This window comes from Vombatus ursinus, unplaced genomic scaffold, assembly GCF_900497805.2.
Source record: "Vombatus ursinus unplaced genomic scaffold, bare-nosed wombat genome assembly UNPS02014768.1, whole genome shotgun sequence".
Taxonomy (NCBI): Eukaryota; Metazoa; Chordata; class Mammalia; order Diprotodontia; family Vombatidae; genus Vombatus; species Vombatus ursinus.
In genome coordinates this window covers 36,605,403-36,625,219 of record NW_020954546.1, presented here as the reverse complement: position 1 = coordinate 36,625,219, position 19,817 = coordinate 36,605,403, and the positions used below count along the sequence as shown (strand labels likewise).

Here is a 19,817-nt window from a genome sequence, read left to right as displayed (position 1 = left end):
TGTGAAATAAGTTTTTTTTTTCCACAAGCGGAGAGAGTAGAGTTGAATTTGCCCAGGGGAGCCGTTTCACAATCAGAAAGGGCAGCGGAGCTTGCGCGGTGAGGGGGGAAGGGAAGGGGGAGAGGAGGAGCTTAGAGATTAAGGGAAAAGTAAAAGTTGACAGGAAAAGTCCTGGAGCGAGTTTAGAGACGAAAGCCTCAAGCCTACGGGCCTGCGTGGGACGGTCCCGTCCTGTTCCGTCCCCCCCCACCCCCAAACACAGCCCCTCAGCACCTAGATTCGTAGCCTTGGGGCAAGTGGCGATTTGGAAGGAGGCCTAGAAAGTAAGGGGAGAAGTAGACAGGTGTGGGGGTCCTAGGCTCGTTTGTGAAAGCCCTTTGGGCGCGAGCGAGACAGCTCCTTTCCAAGAAAGGGTGGGTGGCTCTGAAAAGAGCCTTTGTTTCGGGGCGAAGGGGCACGAGCGACTCCTGGGGCAGACCCGCTTACTTAGAGCTGGTGTACTTGGTGACGGCCTTGGTGCCCTCGGACACGGCGTGTTTGGCCAGCTCCCCGGGCAGCAGCAGGCGCACGGCCGTCTGGATCTCCCGGGAAGTGATGGTGGAGCGCTTGTTGTAGTGCGCCAAACGGGAAGCCTCGCTGGCGATGCGCTCGAAGATGTCATTGACGAAGGAGTTCATGATGCCCATGGCCTTGGAGGAGATGCCGGTGTCGGGGTGGACCTGCTTCAGCACCTTGTAGACGTAGATGGAGTAGCTCTCCTTGCGGCTGCGCTTGCGCTTCTTGCCGTCCTTCTTCTGGGCCTTGGTCACGGCTTTCTTGGAGCCCTTTTTCGGGGCAGGGGCAGACTTGGCCGGCTCAGGCATATCGGCAACAGAGAAAGGGCTGAAAAGAAGAGAAGGAGCAACTGCGAGAAACGAACAACGAAGACTGCTGAGCCGGCCCCCGCTACTTATAGTGCTCATATGCAAATGAAGGCTCCGGCAACGCTAGGCTCCCATTGGTGGCTTCTCAGGGGTGTCGTCATAGGCGGAGAGGACGGCCATGTAAATAACGGAATCCGAGGCGAGCCTCCCCACTGGCCATTCGGACAAAGACAGCCTGTGAGCCAATCAGACGGCCCCGTTCCCCACTCCCCGCGCAAGCTATAAAAGGCCCCGGTGCGGCGGGTCCGGGCACCAGTGTAGTTTTTCAGTCGGTGATTGACGCAGCTGTGTTGTACTCGTATCCGTCATGTCTGGCCGCGGAAAGCAGGGAGGCAAGGCTCGCGCCAAGGCAAAGTCCCGCTCGTCCCGTGCGGGGCTGCAGTTTCCCGTGGGCCGTGTGCACCGCCTGCTGCGCAAAGGGAACTACGCCGAGCGGGTCGGCGCCGGCGCCCCCGTTTACATGGCGGCGGTGCTGGAGTACCTGACGGCTGAAATCTTGGAGCTGGCGGGCAACGCAGCCAGAGACAACAAGAAGACGCGTATTATCCCCCGCCACCTCCAGCTGGCCATCCGCAACGACGAGGAGCTCAACAAGCTGCTGGGCAAGGTGACCATCGCCCAGGGCGGCGTGCTGCCCAACATCCAGGCCGTTCTGTTGCCCAAGAAAACCGAGAGTCACCATAAGGCCAAGGGCAAGTAAGCGGACTCGGAGCTCCTGGGGCCGAAAGGCTCATTCCCGAAACCAACGGCTCTTTTCAGAGCCACCCACCCTGTCAAAAAAAAAGGGCTGTTGCCGAATCTCGATCCCAATCCGGACGCCAAGGCGGCGTGACTTGTTGCACACGTCCACCCGCTCCCAGCACGAACCGAAACCAACTACCAAACAAACCGAGTAAAATGCAAAGTGACTGCTAGGTTAGCGAGCCTGGGTCGACACACCTGAATTTCGCTCTAGCCTCACCCTAACTTCTACCCTCCCTGTCCCAAAAGCTGTGGGTAGCACCCAGTGCTGCTTCACCCTCTGGTCAAAAGGTGGCAAAGTTTCTCTATCACCAAGAGTACTTGGCGGAAACTTGGGCCAGCTGCCGACTCGTGTCCGCGGGGCGGGGACCCCAAAACGTCGGCAATCCATACGTGCCCGTAGCTTAAGCTTTCCCGCAGACAGCTTGGGAGCCAGGCTCCTGGCCAATCCACCGCTTAGGCGGGCTTTTCATTCGCTGTCCAGAACCCAGCACACAGTACACAGTGGAACCCTGCTGGGAATGCGAGGGGAGGGATGGCTCCCGGAAGTAGTATTGCACAACTTTAGTAGCACGGCTCTTACAAAGGGGAGAAGGTTGAAATAATAATAATAATTTTAAAAAAAGTCCCTCGTTCTTGCCCTCGTGGGAGTCCAGTGCAGTGTTTTAGATCGGGCGGCGCGGTGGGCGCTCTGGAAAGCTCGGAGAGCCGCTGCCCTGGAGAACCGCGGGAGGGCCCTGGCGCCGCGAGGGCCAAGTCAGTGGCGGGCAACACAAAATTCCAGGGACCCGGTGGAAGGTTGGGGGGGATCGATAGGGCACCGACGTCACGTCACAGCACCGAACGTTTTAGGTGGTTTCTCTTCTGCCCCCCTGCCCCCCGCAGAACAGAGGGAGGGGAAGGGAGAGAAAGGGGAGGGGGCCGCACAACTTTTTAAACAGGCTCATTAACAGAAAATCCAGTACCGGGAGATTGATGAGGAGCCAAGACCTACCCAGCTAGTGATGGTTTTCCCTGGCGGGTGGGGTGGGGGTGGGGGAGGGGGGAGGGGGGGGGGGAGGGGCGGGGACGGGGACGGGAAGGAGAAGGGTGGGGGGGAGGGGCGGGGGAAGGGGGGAGGGGGGAGGGGCGGGGCGGGGCGTCTGAGAGCTGGCAAACCGGAAAGCGCCTGGAACGCCCAATGGCAAGGCACTGTTGTTGGTTTGCGTCGCCAGCCAATGCAGGCTCAGCGCGGGACTTTCAAACTCCTTCAGCCCAATCAGGGTGCTTCTGCGTCTATAAAGGCTACCGGCTGGCGTGCAGTTCTCAGTCGTGTTCCAGCACAGGAGAAGCTTAGTTCTTCCTCGCTCGCAATGGCCCGTACCAAGCAGACCGCCCGTAAGTCCACCGGTGGCAAAGCGCCCCGCAAGCAGCTGGCTACCAAGGCTGCCCGCAAGAGCGCCCCGGCCACTGGCGGCGTGAAGAAGCCTCACCGCTACCGGCCTGGCACCGTGGCTCTCCGGGAGATCCGGCGCTACCAGAAATCCACGGAGCTGCTGATCCGCAAGCTGCCGTTCCAGCGCCTGGTGCGCGAAATCGCTCAGGACTTCAAGACGGACCTGCGCTTCCAGAGCTCGGCCGTCATGGCTCTGCAGGAGGCTAGCGAGGCATACTTGGTGGGGCTGTTCGAAGACACGAACCTGTGCGCCATCCACGCCAAGAGAGTGACCATCATGCCCAAGGACATTCAGCTGGCCCGCCGCATCCGCGGTGAGAGGGCGTAAGGCGCTGCTTTCCCCTCGTGGAAGGTCCACACCCCAAAGGCTCTTTTCAGAGCCACCCACGTTCTCACGAGAGTAGCTGTGACCGCCCCGGTTTCCTTTTGCTTGGCATGGGACTTTCCCGTGTTCCTGGCTTCGATGTCCATAAAGTACATGTTTTCTGCTTTCTCTCTGGCCCGGCCCAGAAGGAGCAACAGCAAAATCAGTAGGGCGGGGCACCCCAACCCCATTCCCCTTCCCTTCCCCCCTGCTAGAAAGAAAAATCCGAGCTACAATACAAGTATGGGGGGTAACGGGACTTGAAAGAGCAACGAACTTCCTCCCCCCCTCCCCCCATCATTTAGGCATTCATTCATATGAGAGGAGCAAGCAAATAAATCAGTACGTATGGAGTAAGTAGTATTTATTATTAGCCTAGGCTAGGGGCGGTCCGAGAGGGGGGAAAAAGATGGAAACGGGGGGGGGGTGAGTGGAAGAATCCTTTCCCCATTTGTTTTATATATTAATTATTTAGTTTTGAAGAAAGGGGAAGGGGGGGGGGTGTTAGTGTTCGGGTTTTTCCTGATTTGGGTATTCCGCCTTACATCAACGGACATGGCGATTTTAGAAACACTACTAATTTCTATAGGGGACTTGTGTGTTCGTAGGCTCAGCTCTTTTTCTGAGGTGAGTGGGTGGCTCTGAAAAGAGCCTTTGGGTGTGTCAAGTTTCGAGGGCTCGAGCTCTACTTCTTGGCCGCTGCCTTCTTGCTTTTGGCGGCTTTGGGCTTAGCCGCCTTGGGCTTGGTCACCTTCTTGGCCTTGGCCGCCTTGGGCTTAGCCGGGCTCTTGGCCACCTTCTTGGGCTTGGCTGCCTTGGCCTTCTTCGGGCTCTTGGCCGCTTTCTTGGCGGCCGCCGGCTTCTTGGCTTTCTTCGGGCTCTTCTTCACGCTCTTCTTGGCGCCCGCGGCCCCCGTCGCCTTCTTGGGCTTCTTGGAAGCGCCCGCGGCCTTCTTGGTCTTGGCCGACGCCGGCTTCTTGGCCTTAGCCTTGGTGTCGGCCGTCGGGGCCTTCTTGTTCAGCTTGAAGGAGCCCGAGGCTCCGGTGCCCTTAGTCTGCACCAGGGTGCCCTTGCTCACCAGGCTTTTGAGCCCCAGCTTGATGCGGCTGTTGTTCTTGTCCACGTCGTAGCCCGCGGCCGCCAGCGCCTTCTTCAGGGCTGCCAGGGACACGCCATTCCGCTCCTTGGAGGCGCTCACGGCTTTCGTGATCAGCTCCGACACCGGCGGACCCGCGGCCTTGCGCCGCGCTCCCCCGGCGGCCGAGGCCCTCTTGCCCTTCTTCTTGGCCGGGGTCTTCTCTGCAGGGGCCGGGGCGGCGGGAGCGGCGGGTGCCGTCTCGGACATGGCAGCGAAGGGACGATACAGCAGCAACAGCAAGAAGTCACTAGAGGACGCCGCGGACTCGCGAATAAGCGAGCTCCGAGCTGACCCACTTATATATAGGTAAGGGCTGCCCTGTGATTGGTGCGCCGTCCCAGCCCTCCTCGCCCGTGAGCAAGGAAAATGGCTCCGCTCACTTCTCGGGCTCTGCTGGGTAGGAGCGCAAAAAAACAGAAAATGGAGAATGGGGAAGGGAGGGGCCACCCGGCGCGGGGGCGTGGGGCGGGGGAGGGGAGAAGCGGAGACCTGGAGGGCGGGAGCCAGAGAGGGAAAATCCTGCCGGGGGAAACGCGACCCGGGCAACCACCCCCAGGGAGTCCAGCCCGAAAGGGAGAAGACCCTGCTGACAGACCCAGAGGCTTTTTGCTTTGCTGCTTTGCTGGTTTGTTGGTGAGGGGCGACCGTCGGTCCCTTCCTCAGAGCTCAACCACGCCAACCGAGCCAACAGTTCCTGGGCTGGGTGCATTTTTTTGAATTCACTGATAACTGAACGCAGCTGCTACGACCGATTTTCCCGAAAGTAGCCTAAGATGAGCTGAGCAGGATGAGCTCTGGCGCTGCCCCGTGGGGGCGGGGGGCCGCGCAGCTGTTGCTAAACTCGATTTATGTAGGAACTGTTGAGCAGGCACAGCAAAGGCCCCCAACAGCCCCTGGATTTCGGAGGAGGAGCTCTAGTCTAGAGAGGCGGCTTTGGAAAAGTGGCCACTTCAAGCATAAATTAGATGACCTGCAGATTTCCTTCCAACTTTGACTTTGTGAAGTTCTTCGGCAGAGGGGAGGAGGGGAGGCTTTCTGGAGGGCTTCGGTCTGGACAGCACTATGGCGGTGCGAGGGCAAGGGAGGCACCGAGCAGGGATCTCCGTGGTCGCTCCCCCCAAAGCTGTAATTTCTAGAGTGGCCAAGTCTCTCTTCCTTCTTCCTCCTTCCCTTTTGGTAATCGTTTCGTGAGGGAAAGGGGAGGGCATCGAAGGCTTGAGCAGGACCGGAAAGTCGGGACAGCAAAAGGCGCCAGGGTTAAGGAGATCAGTTAAGGCGAGTCAGAGCAGCCCATAAGAGACTGAAGGAGACCTACTTTCTTCAAGTCCGTGGCGGCATCCCTAAACAGAGGTGCCTGGACCGATGCAGAGTGCTTTGAAGCCCCCCCCCACACACACACCTATACCCCACCCCATGGAATTGGAGCCTCAGTTCCAAGGGAATTTCAAGAGTGGATTACATATGCGGGGATCTGGTGGCCAGGGGCACAACTTACATGCCCCATTTACAGGGTCTAGAAAAACGTGAATCATTGACTCCCCATTTTCATGCATACATGTTGGTTATGGAGATTATCGAGTAAGGAGGAGCACCAGACACATTAACCACGAACTTGGGGTGGGGGGCAGGAAAGATTGCACGGCCTGTTTAGCTTCTTCTTTTGAGCTGCCTTAGTGCCAATAAAATCCTTGAAAGCACTTGGATGAATGAAAGGGGGAGAGATATGAAGCTTCATATCGGCACCCGCAAAGTCGGGAGGAATATGAAACGTTCCACTCTGACGTGCCTGTTCTAAGCAGTTCTGAAGAGCCTCATTAGTCTACAACCCTTTACAGTAGGTTCCCTGGATCTCCATTCACAAGTATCACACAGTAGGTTCCAGATAACCCTTTCATTTTCAAAGCTTCAGAGCAAAGGAAATGGCAGAAACCTAATTTGTCCCCCAACCTAATTCATGGCTGAATGGAAAGAACCACACTAGACGTCCCTCAATGTCCTGACACCAGCAACGTCTGGAACGTAGGTTGCTCTGCTTCCTTCACTAAAACAAATAGATCATGTTTCTCTAAGGGATTCTTTTAAACCTGGCACCCAAAAAAAATGCACTGAACCCTTTGTTTTCATGCATTAAAAATTCAAAAGCTGAAGAAAAATAAGGATGCATCACAATAATTATAGCATAGCATTCACTCTGTAAGTCGGGTGTGGGCTTCTTGAGGACAAGAATGGATGAATGCATTCTGTGAGAGAGAAAGGGGAGAAGTGGAGGAGAGATAAAGGGGACCTGTATATCTGTCTATAGTGATGGGGACCACTAAGACCTGTGGGAGGAGGTATTTCTTCTCTTTGCCCAAGTCACCCCAGTCCCTCCCACCTCCCGGGCCGCCTATTTTCCCTAAGTGGTACTACGAGGTGCTGAGATTTAGGAACTCCAGGGAAAGTCAAAATCAGAGGTCGGGAGCATGGAAGGGAAAGACTTGTCCCAGAGACCCTTCTTCCTCCCTTCATAAGAGCCTCGATTATACCTGCCTGCTCTCCCAGACCTTCCACCAGGACCTCCAGCACCCTGGATCCTGCCCATCCAGCCTTTCTCCACGCCACTTTGTGGAAGAGCTGCCTCACCCACTCTTGTACTCCTCCAAATAGATCTGAGAAATAATAGGGCAAACTGGCTGAACTATCTCCTAGGATCTCTCACCTTCCTCCCCCCTCCCCCCAGATACAGCGGCCAGACTGCTGACCCCCACGGGTAAAGGTTAGAAAGGCCACACCGGGGGTCACATGGACTTCATCTCCTGGGGCCTTATGTATCAAAGAGAACTGGGAAGGGATGGAGGGCTTCTAAAGACAGCAACTCCTATACTCTGGCAAACCTGGAGCAACAAAGTGGCGACCGTTGCAACAAGAACCTTTGAAGCTTTGCTTTGTAACAAGTATGGCACCAACCTCCTTTGCACAGGCACCATCCAAGGGCTACAGAGCGTTAGGGGCCAGGTCGGGACAGGAATAAGCAAAGCCACATTCAAACTCACATTGGCTTTTCCACCAACAAATCACAAACATCCATAGCCTCTTAGTAACCAGTGTTGTCCAGACCAGGCAAACTAAATCCTTTTAGATCTTTATATCTTGTATGTTTATGAAACACAGCCCCTGTGAGATTGTGTGTGTATACATGTGTGTTTGTCAGACAGAAAGGAAAAGTATATTGCCTAGGGTCCGTGGTGGAGTGGGGAGAGGGACAGGCCTGCCCAGCCCCCTCATGTTCCCAGAAAGTCCCCCCCCCCCACACACACAGCCTTTTCTCTCGGCTAAAACCTTAGTAAGGTGTCCAATCTCCTCATCCTGAATCCCCATCGCCCCACTGATGACTCCTTTGTCTCTCCCTGACCGGGTGCCAACTTACTGAGAGGGATCCCAGTGTTCTGGTTCCAGTGCTGGGCTGGGAGCCAGGAAGTTCTGGGAAGCCATTCCACTGTAGCTGCTTACTAGCTGTGTGACCTTGGTCAAGTCTCTTGACCTCTTTTCCTTCCCTCTAAAATGAAGGGCTTGCTCTCCCTGACCTCTGAGGTCTCCTCCAGCTCTAAATCTATCCTTGCCCCTTCTTGTGAGGACCCTGGTGGCCAAAGATTCATCTCAACTCTGCTCTTGAGAAGACAACGGCTCCATAGACTGCAGAACTAGAGGGGAGAGACTGCCCCCAGAGCACAAGGCCTCCCTACACACAGGCCCAGGACTCGGTGCCCTGGAAAGAGCCCTCTGCATTCCCGAAGCCCTCTGGGGATCAGGCGCTGAGGTGGAAAGGACCACCTGGAAGCTGGAGGAGGATCTGCAGAGAAGAGCAGCATTAGCAGCAAGGCTCAGAGCCACAGGGAGACATTTGCCTTGGGAGTTCAGGCTGGTCACCTCTCTAGGGAGCCCAGTGTTTTCCCCCTTGCAGGGAAGACTGTCTGCACAAGCCCAGGGCAAGGCCGAGGCCCACTGGAAAGGAAAGTCATTGCCCTGACTGATGACAAATGGACCTGATTACACTTCTTTTACCTTCTGAGAGATGGGAGTTGGGGGTTGGGTGACAGGGAGAGGGGCTCAGTTTCAACAAAGTCTCTTCTAGTCAGTGTTTGCTTAGGCCATTCACAGGCTGATAGAGCATTAGCCCAGCACTGTCAGCAAGACCTGAGTCCAAATCTAACCTCAGACACTCCCTGGCTCTGTGACCCTGGACATGTCACTTAAACCTCACTGTAAAATAAGGTCTTACCTTGTTTATACCTCTTAAGGTTTGTGTGTGTGTGTGTGTGTGTGTGTGTGTGTGTGTGTGTGTGTGAGAGAGAGAGAGAGAGAGAGAGAGAGAGAATTGGGTGTATTAGCACAGTGCTTGGTACTTAGTAGGTATTAGATAAATCCTCATTCCCTCATTCCCCAGCCCCCTGTTCTCAGCCTTCCCCATTTGCTTGCATGGTAATTGGGACTCTCTTTCCTTTCCTTTCATGTTTTGTTATTGTTGTTGTTGTTTTTCTGGTGGAAAATACTAGAAACTAGAACAAATTCTGATGTTTCTAGATGAATTCCTGGGTAAAGTCATAGGAGAAAAAAGAAAGATTTTAGAGAGAAGCCCATTCTATCTTTGGATCACACTAATTATTTAATATTTTATTGATTTGACACCAGAGTCTTTCCCCTTTGGATGCCCCCCCCCACCTACAGCTGAACTTTCCCTTAGAACAAACATAAAGATTGAAGCACAAACAATAGACACTAAAAAAATAGACAATATATGCCACATTCTGCATCTATAATTGCCTGGTCTCCACTGAGTGGACTGTGGTAGGAATGAAGATTCATTATCACTTCTCCAGACCGGAAAGGTTATTGATACAATTCACCAGTCTTATGACCTTTTAGTCTTGTTTTGGGTTGACACTATTTTATTTCTTATGTATGTTGTCAACTTGCTTTTTGTAATTCCTTCTGTATTAATTCCTACAAGTCTTCCAGGGCTGCTCACAATTTCTCATACCCATCATTTCTTGCATTATACACACACACACACACACACACACACACACACGTGTATGTATAATACACATACACACTATACATGAATATAATTGCATTTACAGCCGCATACCCACTTTATTTCCTTTTTTTTTTTTGCTACCACAAAGTGCAACTATGCATATTTGGGCATATATTGGATGGGTCCAATGTGCTCTCTTTCAACCTTTGTATATATGTCCAGGAATGGGATTGTCAGGTCAAAAGGTATGAAAGGTTTAGACCTTTTCTTATATCATTCCCAAATGTTCTTCAAAGTTGGCCAATGCATTAATCCACCAACATCATGCCATTGTACCAATTTGTCCTCTTCTCTGACAGTGACTCTGGTCATCCTCTCTGAGACTTCTCATATGGTTCATAGTGACAGAGTTGTTTAACCTCTCATGTCTCTTTTATTTGTGACTTACAGCCATCTTTCCTATCTTTTTTTTTTTTGGATAGCTTGACATTCTTCTTTTGGAAACTGATTCTTCATTTCCTCTGATCACTTACCTACTCAGGAATGACTTTTGGTCTTACAGATTTTGTCAATTCTCTATGTATCCCAGATATCAAACTCTTACTCAGAATATATGAAGCAAATTTTTCCCCCTCTACTTAACCATTTCCCTTCTTGTGCTAGCTGATTTGATTTTGTTTGGACACAAGCCTTTTAATTTTATGTAATTCAAATCATCTCTTTTGTCTTTTATAATCTCCTCTCTACTTTGTCTTGTCAAGGACTTCCCCACTCCCACCCATGATGGTGCAAAGTACCTTCACACTTTCTCCCTTATTTTTTAAAAATGAAGTGATTTTTCTTTAGAAGTCAACCATCCATATGGGCTGTGTTATGGTATGTCATATGAGTTGCTGATCCAAACTCAACTTTTGTTTAACAGTTTCCCCTCAGTTCTTGTCTAATGGGGAAGCCTTCCTCCTGTTTTTTTTTTTTTTGTTTGTTTGGTTTTTGTATTTCTATTTATCAACTACTGAAGTGCTGTGCTGTATTACTTTTGTTCTTTGCTTGTCTTCTCTTTTCCTCTGATTTACTTTTCCATGTTTTTGAACAAAGCCAAGTAATTGAGATGACTGCTTTGAAATAAAGTTTGAGATCTAGTTATAGGTTCATTCTTCCTTTTTTTTTTAAATAATGATTCCTCTCAAGGATCTAGACTTTTTATACCCCAAATATATTTTATAACTATTTTATCTGGTTTTCTCAAGTATTCTTCCTTGGCATTTTTACTGGTATAACACAAAATCTGTAAATTAATTTAGGTGGTATAGTTGTTTTCATTAGAATAGCATGGGCTAACTGTGAACAATAAATATTTTCCAATTTTTCAGTTTTCCTTTATATCCCTTGAAACAAACAAACATTTTGATACTTGTATTTTTACAAGTCCTGAGTTAGTAGATTATTTTGAATGGAACTTCTCTTTTCAGCAATTTTTATTTTTATTTTTGTTAGTTCTGTGTAAGAATGCTGGTGAGTTTTGCATATTTAGAAGCTTGTAACTTTAATGAAAATATTAATCAGCTATCTTATTTTTTCACTGATTCTCTGGATTTTTCTAAGTTAACCATCATTTGGTCTGCAAATGGGCAAATGTTCATATCTTACATTCCTTTTCTGGACTAGTTGTTCTAGCTAGCATTTTTGGAACTGTATCAAATAGCAGTAGAGACCAGAAGTGAATAGGTCTAATTGTTAGGAAGATTTTCCTGACACCAACCCTACATTTCCTCTTCGCAACTTCTTTCTACCCATTGCTGCTAGTTTTTCCCTCTGTGGGGCAATGCTGAACAGTCTACCCCTTCTTCTTGGTGATAATCCTTCAACCGTTGAAAGATATTATTATGTTTTCCCCAACTCATCCCAGTCTTTTCTTCTCCAGGCTAATTACGCCCTATTCCTTCAACGGATGTGCATAAGGTATGAATCATCAGGCCGATTGCCTTACTCTGGAAAATGATCAATGTCTTTCTTAAGAATTGGAAACCTAGGACTGAATATGATACTAGAAGCTACTTACTCCAAACCTCTCACGTTACAAATGAGGATTCTGAGGCCCAGGGAATTTGCCTAAAGTCACACAGAAAGTAAGCAGTACAGGGGGAATTTGAACTCAGAACCTCTGACTCCAAAGCCAGGCTTATCTCCATTATCCTACAGCTGGCTTTCTATCTCACTGCGTAGAAGCCAGACAGCTCAGAACCTGCTTCATAGTTAGGGAAAGTAGACATTTTTCTTTAAAAGGGCTTCCAGAAAGCCCACTGTTTTACCCACTCCTACCTAAATGTTCCTCTATCCAATTCCTGACATGTCTCATAAGACACAAATTCTTTTGTTTTAAGGGGCAGAGGATTATACTGCAAATCACCTAGGCAGAGGGAAAATCATGGAGTTTCAAACCAGAAGGGACTTTGGTGACAAGATAGCCCATTTTGGGGATCAGGTGCAGTTCCAAGGTAAGGGACTTGTCCAAAATCATAGGGCAGAGTCAGGGCTCAGATCTGGATCTGCCAGCTTTTGATTCATTTTTATATCACAGCTGCCTCATGGACATTTTGCTTCTCCATGAAATGTTCTTTTCCTGTTACTTAGACCTGGTTTCTGATTTTAAAAGAATCCTGGGAAGTATTCATGGACACCTAGACAGTTTGTGGTATCCAGTTTCAGGTTGGTGGTACGTGTATGAATCTTTCACTCAACCCTCTGGCCGTCTGCTTTTCTTGATTTGAATGAGATAATCTTTAAGGATTCTTCCAACTTTAAATCCTGTGATCATCACCAGCTGTAACATACATATGACACAGAGGGATATATTTCTCTATGAGCATTCAATCCAAGTTTTCAATTTTCAGTTATGACCCAGGAAAGGGATTTATGGTTCACAGAATAGCTCACATCTCGTAACTTTTTTACAGTTTACAATTAAGTGCTATCCTTCCATACAGGTGTGTGAAGTAGGCAGTCCACTTTACAGATAAGGAAACTTGAGATATAAGAGGTGTGGAAGACTACCAAACTACCCACTGGGTCTGTCAACAGGGGATTCTTTTTTCAGTGATACATCGTACTAAATGTCCTCTGAGGATTCCTACAACTCTGAGATTCTGTAACTCTGGAAGTCATCTGCTGAACATTGTCCAGAGTTCACTCCCCTATGCCACCCTGCTAATACTATGTCACGTGACCTCAGGCCCCAGCAACTTCCTGCTTCACCAACCTGAAGGAAAGACTTCCCTTCCTGACTGTGAATTTCAGCCAAACTGTTCTGGCTCCCAGGACAATTGCATTCTTTATTAGCCAACTGAAAAGCTTTGCTTCTGTTGGAGGATTTCTATTCCCCAGGAGGAGCAGGTGGAAAGGTTATTTAGGGCACTTCTCCAGTCATGTAATCTCTATACTCAGGTGGCAACTCCTGCTGAGTAATGTCATACATGTCTGGGAATCTTTGTAGACTATTGCCTGGGAACATTGGCCTAATGTGCTCTACTTGCCAATTAGCCAAAAATGTTACACATCATCTGAAAGGGTATTGAGCATAATGTGAAAAATGTTACCATCTCCTTATACAAATCCATACCACTTACCTGCTCTACAAAATTCCCCTGCCCTATGGCAGCCCAGAGGAGAGCAACTGAAATCATCTAGGTCATGACAGCATTGTCTCATGAGAAAAGACACTGGAACAGCTGCTAGCTCTCTCTCTCTCTCTGTTTCTTCTTCCCCCCTCCCCCTTTCTTTTTCTCTCTGTGTCTCTCTCTATGTCTCTGTCTCTCCTGTCCCTCTCTGTGTTGAGGAGGGGAGTGATTATGTATGGAGAGAATGGAAGAAAGAAAAAGTGTTGGATTTGCACTCTGTGGACCTTGGGGGCAAATTCCAGCTTTGCTACTCACTATCCATTTTACCGTGTCCAAATCACTTAACTGTTCTGAGCCTCAGTTTCCTTATCTATGAAATTAGGGCCTTGGACTAGAGAGGCTCTAAGGTCCCTCTAACTCTATGATATTATGATCTCATGGCTGGACATCAGGATTCCAGGGTAGAGAGACAAAGGCCAAGAGAACATGGGAACAAAGTCAATGTAATAGAAATAGGCTCCTTGAGACCAAGTATTTTGTTAGCTTTTAATTTTTATACCCCTAGTGCCTGAGTAAAATGTAAATGTTTCAACAAACATTTATGGAGTTCCTCTCATGTGCAAAGCATAGCTAAAAAATGTTTGATTGAATTGAAAAATCATAGACCAGCTGGATAATTTGGTCACTCGCTTGTTCACCTAACCACAGTACACTAAAGTGGAAGGATTGGTGTCATTCCTAGACTTCTTAAAGGGACAGCTTTAGGACAAGAAATACTTTACACAGCTGATTGGAAGAGATGGCACAGGATAAAGACCAAAACTAGATGAAACCATGGTATAAAGACTATTTATTTGTGGCCATATTCTTTATTGCATTTTAGTCCTCAATGGCTGGCACCTTGTCTCATTCAGCTATTCAATCCAACCCAAATTTGATCCACTTCCAGCTCTAAATCTGTGTATGATCTATGACTTCATGAATGAAGATTTATTAAGTGTCCCATGTGTGCAAGGCACTGGCTGCAGACAAAATGGAAAACGGTCCCCAACCTTTTTGGGGAGGATGCAATAGATAAACACTCAAGTCTCTAGGAGGGGAGATTTTCAGGGATGGTCCTTCCAAAAGCAGAGTCATAGAATCTAAGTGTACCTACTATCTTTTCACTTCAGACCTCACATGTTTGTAGGTGATAATACCTGCCCATTCACCTCCCTGATTTTGTCCTCCAATTTTCTTCTCGCCCAATAGCAAACTTTCATGGATAGATTCAATATTTATTCCAATCAGTACTATGAGAAAGGGTATCTGCAAAAAGCTCTTCACTGGATTTCTTCAGTAACTGATACTTGTTGCTGGATCAAGCATTACAAACACTAACTTCCCTTTTCTTTGTTACTAACTCAGCCATATATCTAAATATCAGATATATGTGTCTATAGGAAAACTTTTAGTGTTATCACGAAACAAAACTTTAATTTAACAATAGCATTGTTCCAGCTATGGACTTTGTTGTTGTTGAGTCTTATTCAATTTTTCATGACCCCATTTGGAGTTTTCTTGGTAAAGATCCTTCTCCAGCTCATTTTACAATGAGGAAGTGGAGGCAAACAGGGTTAAGTGACTTGCCCAAGGTCACATAGTTAGTCAGTGTCTGAGGCCAGATTTGAACTCAGGAAGAGGAGTCTTCCTGACTCTAGGCCTGGCACTCTATCTGCTACACCACCTGGCTGCCTTAGGTATGATCTATAAAATGCTTAATGTCTTATTTTGATGTAACTTGAGGGATATGAATGAAAGACAGGCACTTCAGGTCATTTCAACCTTGACACTATATTCAAAGAAATATACTTTGAGTTGAAGAAACAAATATCAGAATGTCACCAGCCCCGTCCTCCAGGAGTTTACCAGAGGAGGAATAAGACAGATGCAAAGTAGCAATTCCAGCTCTATAACTATGTAATATAATCACTATGATCAATAATTTTAAATGTTTGATATAATTCACTTGTAAAACTGTCTGGTCCTGGTGCCTTTTTTCTTAGGAAGCTCACTTATGACCTGTTCAATTTATCTTTCCAATATAGGTCTATTTAGATAGTGAGGTATAAAATGGATAATTTTGGATACATTAAATTAAAAAGGTTTTATACAAATAAAACTAATGTATCAGAAGGAAAGAAGAAAACTGGGAAAAAATTTATAGACAATTTCTTAGATAAAGGTCTCATATCTCAAATATATAAAGAACTCTGTTGTATCCATAAGAATTTGAGTCATTTCCCAATTGACAAATGGTCAAAGGATATGAACAGGCAGTTTTTTTAATGAGGAATTTTAATTTTAATTTTAATGAAGAAATCAAAATTATAATCATATGAAAATATGCTCTAAATCATTATTGATTAGATTGATTAGAGAAAGGCAAATTAAAGGCAAATTAAAACAACCTTGAGATATCATTTTACACCTATCAGATTGGCTAAAATGTTGGAAGGGGAAAGTGACAAACGTTGGAGGGGATGTGGAAAAATTGGGACAGTAATTCACACTTAGTAGAACTGTGAATTAATCTAACCATTTTGGAGAGCAACCTGAAATTATGCCCATCAAAATTTATCAAAATTTACCTTCCTTTGGGCAGAACACCCTCAGGTAATGGGAGGAGAGAAGAGGAGAAGAGAGGAGAGGAGAGGAAAGGAGAGGAGAGAGGAAGAGGAGCTGAGTTGCTCAACTGGAACTGGCCAGTGGGGTCCCCATCCAGGCAGCTCAGACTACGCACAGGTTGTGGTTTGTCCTTTGTTCTCGAAGAGGACCATAACATCAGGGAGATGAAGACATGACTTGCAAATGACTTTGATTTGAGTGAGGAAGGGCTGTACAAGGTCATCAGCCTCACTTTCTCCTCCAGAGCTATCTGGGTCCAGTGGCCACATGTTGATCAGGATGACTGGATGCCCAGGATGCAGTGGGAGACCTTGACCTTTTTAAGCTAAGGTCTTTTGAAGTTTTCACTTTGAGTGAGGCAACACCCATTCAGTGAATAGGCCCAAAGAGTTATTAAACTGCCTATACCCTTTGATCCAGTCATACCACTACTAGATCTGTTTCCCAAGATGGTTAGGGACAAAGGAAAAGAATCTATATGTTCTAAGATATTTATAGCAGATCTCTTTGTGTTGGCAAAGAACTGGAAATTGCAGGGATGCCCATTGGGGAATGGCTTGAACAAGTTGTGGCATATGATTGTGATGGAATACTATTGTGCTATAAGCAATGATGAACTTGATGGTCTTAGAAAAACATGTATAGACTTGCACGAAATAAAGTATGAAGTGAACAAAACCAAGAGAACATTATATACACTAACAGCAATATTGTTTGTTTTTGTTTTTGTTTTTTTGGGGGGGGGGGGCCAGGCAATGGTGTTAAGTGACTTGCCCAGGGTCACACAACTAGTAAATGTTATGTGTCTGGGGCCAGATTTGAACTCAGGTCCTCCTGAGTCTAGGGCCAGTGCTCTATCCAAGCAATACTGTTTTAAGAACAATTTTGAGCAACAAAGTCATTTTGGCTATTATAAATACCCAAATTAACTACAAAGAACATATGAAGGAAGATACTATCTGCTTCTAGAGAAAGAAGTAATAAATATAAGTATGTATAGAATGGGTTTACATATGTAGAGATATGTGTGTATGCACATATACACACACACATATTTGTGTCTAATGGTGACCATCTCTAGGGTGGGGGTGGAGGGAGGGAAGAAAAAAAGTTGCATGATAATTTTATTATATATTTAAAAGAAACAGCAAGTTGTACATAATAGGCTTTTCAGTTTCATATGCAATCTACTTTTCTATTATGTTATGGAAATGCTCGTTTTATTTCTTAAGTTCAGAATAAAAAAAAAAGACAAAGCAAAACCAAAGATTTCAAGGCCCACTGTTCAAGGCATAGTATAAAAAGACCAACTGAAATGTTGTTCCTGTCCTAAATTTACATTTTACTCAGGGAGGATATAACATGTATATTTATAAGATTCTAGTTGGGAAGATATTCAAGTATAATCCTTCAAGAAGCATAGTTACAGAATCTCAGTGTTAATATCTCTGCATTTCATTCTGGCCCCCAAACATCTGCTCAAGTGGTTTTTCTTAAGCACAGTACTTATCACGTCTTACTCCACTCCAGTGGAGCGGTTCCTGTTATATCTAGTGGTTCCTATTATCTCCAAGATAGAATTCCCCTTTTTAATATAATAGTAATAGCGATCATTTATATAGTGCTTTAAGGTTTACAAAGTGCTTTGCAAATAATGTCTCATTTAATCCTCACAACAACCTGGGACATAGGTGATTTGGGGCATTTAAAATTCTGTATTATAAGGCCCCTTCCTAGCTTTCTAGTCTTCTTTAACACTAGTCCCCTTCTGCCACAACGGTCTACTTGATGTTTTTTACACATAACATTCCATCTCCCAACTCCACATTTTTGTACTGGCTGTCCCCCATACCTGGAATGCTTTCTCTCTTCATCTCTGCCTCTTAGAATTCTTACTAACTGTTTGATAAATGCATGTTGATTGGTTAAAAAAAAAAGTGAACTTAAGGATGATCTAGGCTCATCATCACTTAAATCATATCTCACAGACAACTGCCTTATTCACCTACTTGAAGGCTGGCTCTGTTCAAAGAGATATTTCTTAATGGAACCCTATGTAGGGGGAATAAAAGCTTTGGCTCCTTGGGTAGAGTAAGGTTATAACCTCCCTACCCACGTCCTACTGGGCTTGTCTCCAACACAAACATGCCAACCCTTATCCCCCAACACTTCTTACTACCCCCTTATAAGCCCAAATTCAGCCCTTCAGGGCAATTATAACCTGACCACTACCAGGGAACTCACAGCAGCACCTGCTGCCATTAGGAAAATCACAAACATACACACACACACACACACACACACACACATGCCTTGCACCAACCCTCTCTTCTCCAGATGACCTGTGATTATGGCAAGCTCCCCAAAGAAGGTGAGTTTTGCCCTTCAGAGCAGTGACTAAGAGGCGCACCTCCCCTCTTGATTTTAAGTGAAATTGAATGACACAGAATGAACAGATATGTTTGGGTTAGGAGTTTCATTAGAGATATCATTACATTCTCTTCCCCCTCACCCCTACTTCTCCTTTTCTACTATTGTCAAGGACTACCATTCTCCTGGTCACCCAGATTCACAATCTAGGTGTTGTCTTTGACTCCTTGTTCCCCCTCACCCTACTATCTATTAAATTGCCAAACCATGTTATTTCTCCTCCCACAATAACTCCTGCATCCATCCACCCTCTCCTACTCAGTCACTAGCTCATTTCAGGCCCTGATCAACCCTAGGGTAATTGGGTGGCAAGTGGATGGAGTGGTGGACCTGGAGTCAGGAAGACTCATCTTACTGAATGCAAATCTGGCCTCAGACATTTACTAACTGTGTGACCCTGGGCAAGGCATTTAACCCTACTTGCCTTAGTTTCCTCATCTGTCAAATAAGCTGGAGAAAAAAATAGCAAACCACTCCAATATCTTTGCCAAGAAAATATCAGATAGGATCACAATGAGTCAAACACAAATGAAAAAATGACTCAACAACCAAACAACATTGCAACAGCCACTAATTGCCCCCTCAACTTAAATCTTGTCCCTCTCCAATCCATTTTCCCTACAAGTCCCAAAATTATTTTCTTGATGATATGATATAAACATATCACTCTCTTACTCAATAGACTCCATCACTCCCTATTGATTCTAGGATCATATATCATTTCATCTTCATCTCATACCTTTCTCATTTCTGTTTTTGATATGTTTTATAATACTTGTAATTATTAGTACAGCAGCACATTATATAATTTATAAGTAAATGAACTCACAGTGGGACTATACTTAAAAATGTTTTGCTCATAGTGATATAGAATCCAAAAAGTGTGGTGGATTATCATTTGGAAGACAACAAGCACTTCATTAAATCATTTCACCTGAAATTCTAATTCCTCCTTTACAAAATAAAGTGGTTGGCTTGGATGAATAATCTTTTCTAAATGTCTAAAACCACTAAGGTTTCTAGTGGTCCTTTCTAAGAATTAGACTTCTAAGAAAAGGGAAAAAAACAATAACAGCACCCAGAGCCTTAGAATGTAGGATTCACTACATGGGCTATTTCAGGGATAGCCTACCAGAAAAAGACCCAGTGAAGTAATCCCAAACAAATCTAATTGTTCTTGTATTTTATTGAAGATAAGCTAGATAAAAGAAAACATAATGGAGGCTCAGGATATTTCTAATTCTGAAGGTTAATTAGAACAGCCTTTTAGAAATGGGGTATAGAAATCTATCCTGCCCTACAGGAAAATAGAGGGGGAAGGGGATAAGAGAAGAGGGGGGAGAGATAGAAGGGAGGGCAGATTAGGGGAAGGGGTATACAGAATACATGCCATCTTGGGGTGGGGGGAGGCATGAGATGGGGAGAAAATTTGGAACTCAAAATCTTGTGGAAGTGAATGTTGAAAATTAAAAATAAATAAATCTTCAA

At 46.4% G+C, this 19,817-nt stretch overlaps 4 protein-coding genes across 4 annotated transcripts in view; 2 read left to right on the top strand and 2 right to left on the bottom strand.

The window, feature by feature from the left end:
• The window catches only part of LOC114043015 (histone H2B type 1-F/J/L-like), a 2,373-nt gene extending 1,309 nt beyond the window's left edge, over positions 1-1,064 (bottom strand). Inside the window, exon 1 of the mRNA XM_027861831.1 lies at positions 487-1,064. Coding sequence (XP_027717632.1) covers positions 487-962 — 476 coding nt within the window. The 5' untranslated portion in view covers positions 963-1,064. The remainder of the gene's footprint in view (positions 1-486) is intronic.
• Positions 1,065-1,215: 151 nt separating this feature from the next.
• On the top strand, positions 1,216-2,649 carry LOC114043019 (histone H2A type 2-A-like). The gene is made up of 2 exons (XM_027861834.1): positions 1,216-1,619; positions 2,149-2,649. Exons 1-2 carry the CDS (start codon positions 1,231-1,233, stop codon positions 2,267-2,269), a joined length of 510 nt encoding a protein of 169 aa, XP_027717635.1. The 5' UTR covers positions 1,216-1,230; the 3' UTR covers positions 2,270-2,649.
• A 181-nt stretch (positions 2,650-2,830) lies between these two features.
• Positions 2,831-3,811, top strand: LOC114043014 (histone H3-like). Its single transcript, XM_027861830.1, has one exon. It carries the CDS (start codon positions 2,882-2,884, stop codon positions 3,425-3,427), a length of 546 nt encoding a protein of 181 aa, XP_027717631.1. The 5' UTR covers positions 2,831-2,881; the 3' UTR covers positions 3,428-3,811.
• A 112-nt stretch (positions 3,812-3,923) lies between these two features.
• On the bottom strand, positions 3,924-4,846 carry LOC114043010 (histone H1.4-like). The gene has a single exon (XM_027861827.1). It carries the CDS (start codon positions 4,806-4,808, stop codon positions 4,149-4,151), a length of 660 nt encoding a protein of 219 aa, XP_027717628.1. The 5' UTR covers positions 4,809-4,846; the 3' UTR covers positions 3,924-4,148.
• Positions 4,847-19,817: the final 14,971 nt, after the last annotated feature.

What these genes read in the sequence shown, in the direction of transcription:
- LOC114043019 (XM_027861834.1), top strand. Translation starts at nt 1,231, where the DNA reads ATGTCTGGCCGCGGAAAGCAGGGAGGCAAGGCTCGCGCCAAGGCAAAG. An exon ending in CACCATAAGGCCAAGGGCAA is followed by an intron (nt 1,620 to 2,148) that starts GTAAGCGGACTC and finishes TTCGCTGTCCAG; the next exon opens with AACCCAGCACACAGTACACA.
- LOC114043014 (XM_027861830.1), top strand. Translation starts at nt 2,882, where the DNA reads ATGCAGGCTCAGCGCGGGACTTTCAAACTCCTTCAGCCCAATCAGGGT.
- LOC114043010 (XM_027861827.1), bottom strand. Translation starts at nt 4,808, where the DNA reads ATGTCCGAGACGGCACCCGCCGCTCCCGCCGCCCCGGCCCCTGCAGAG.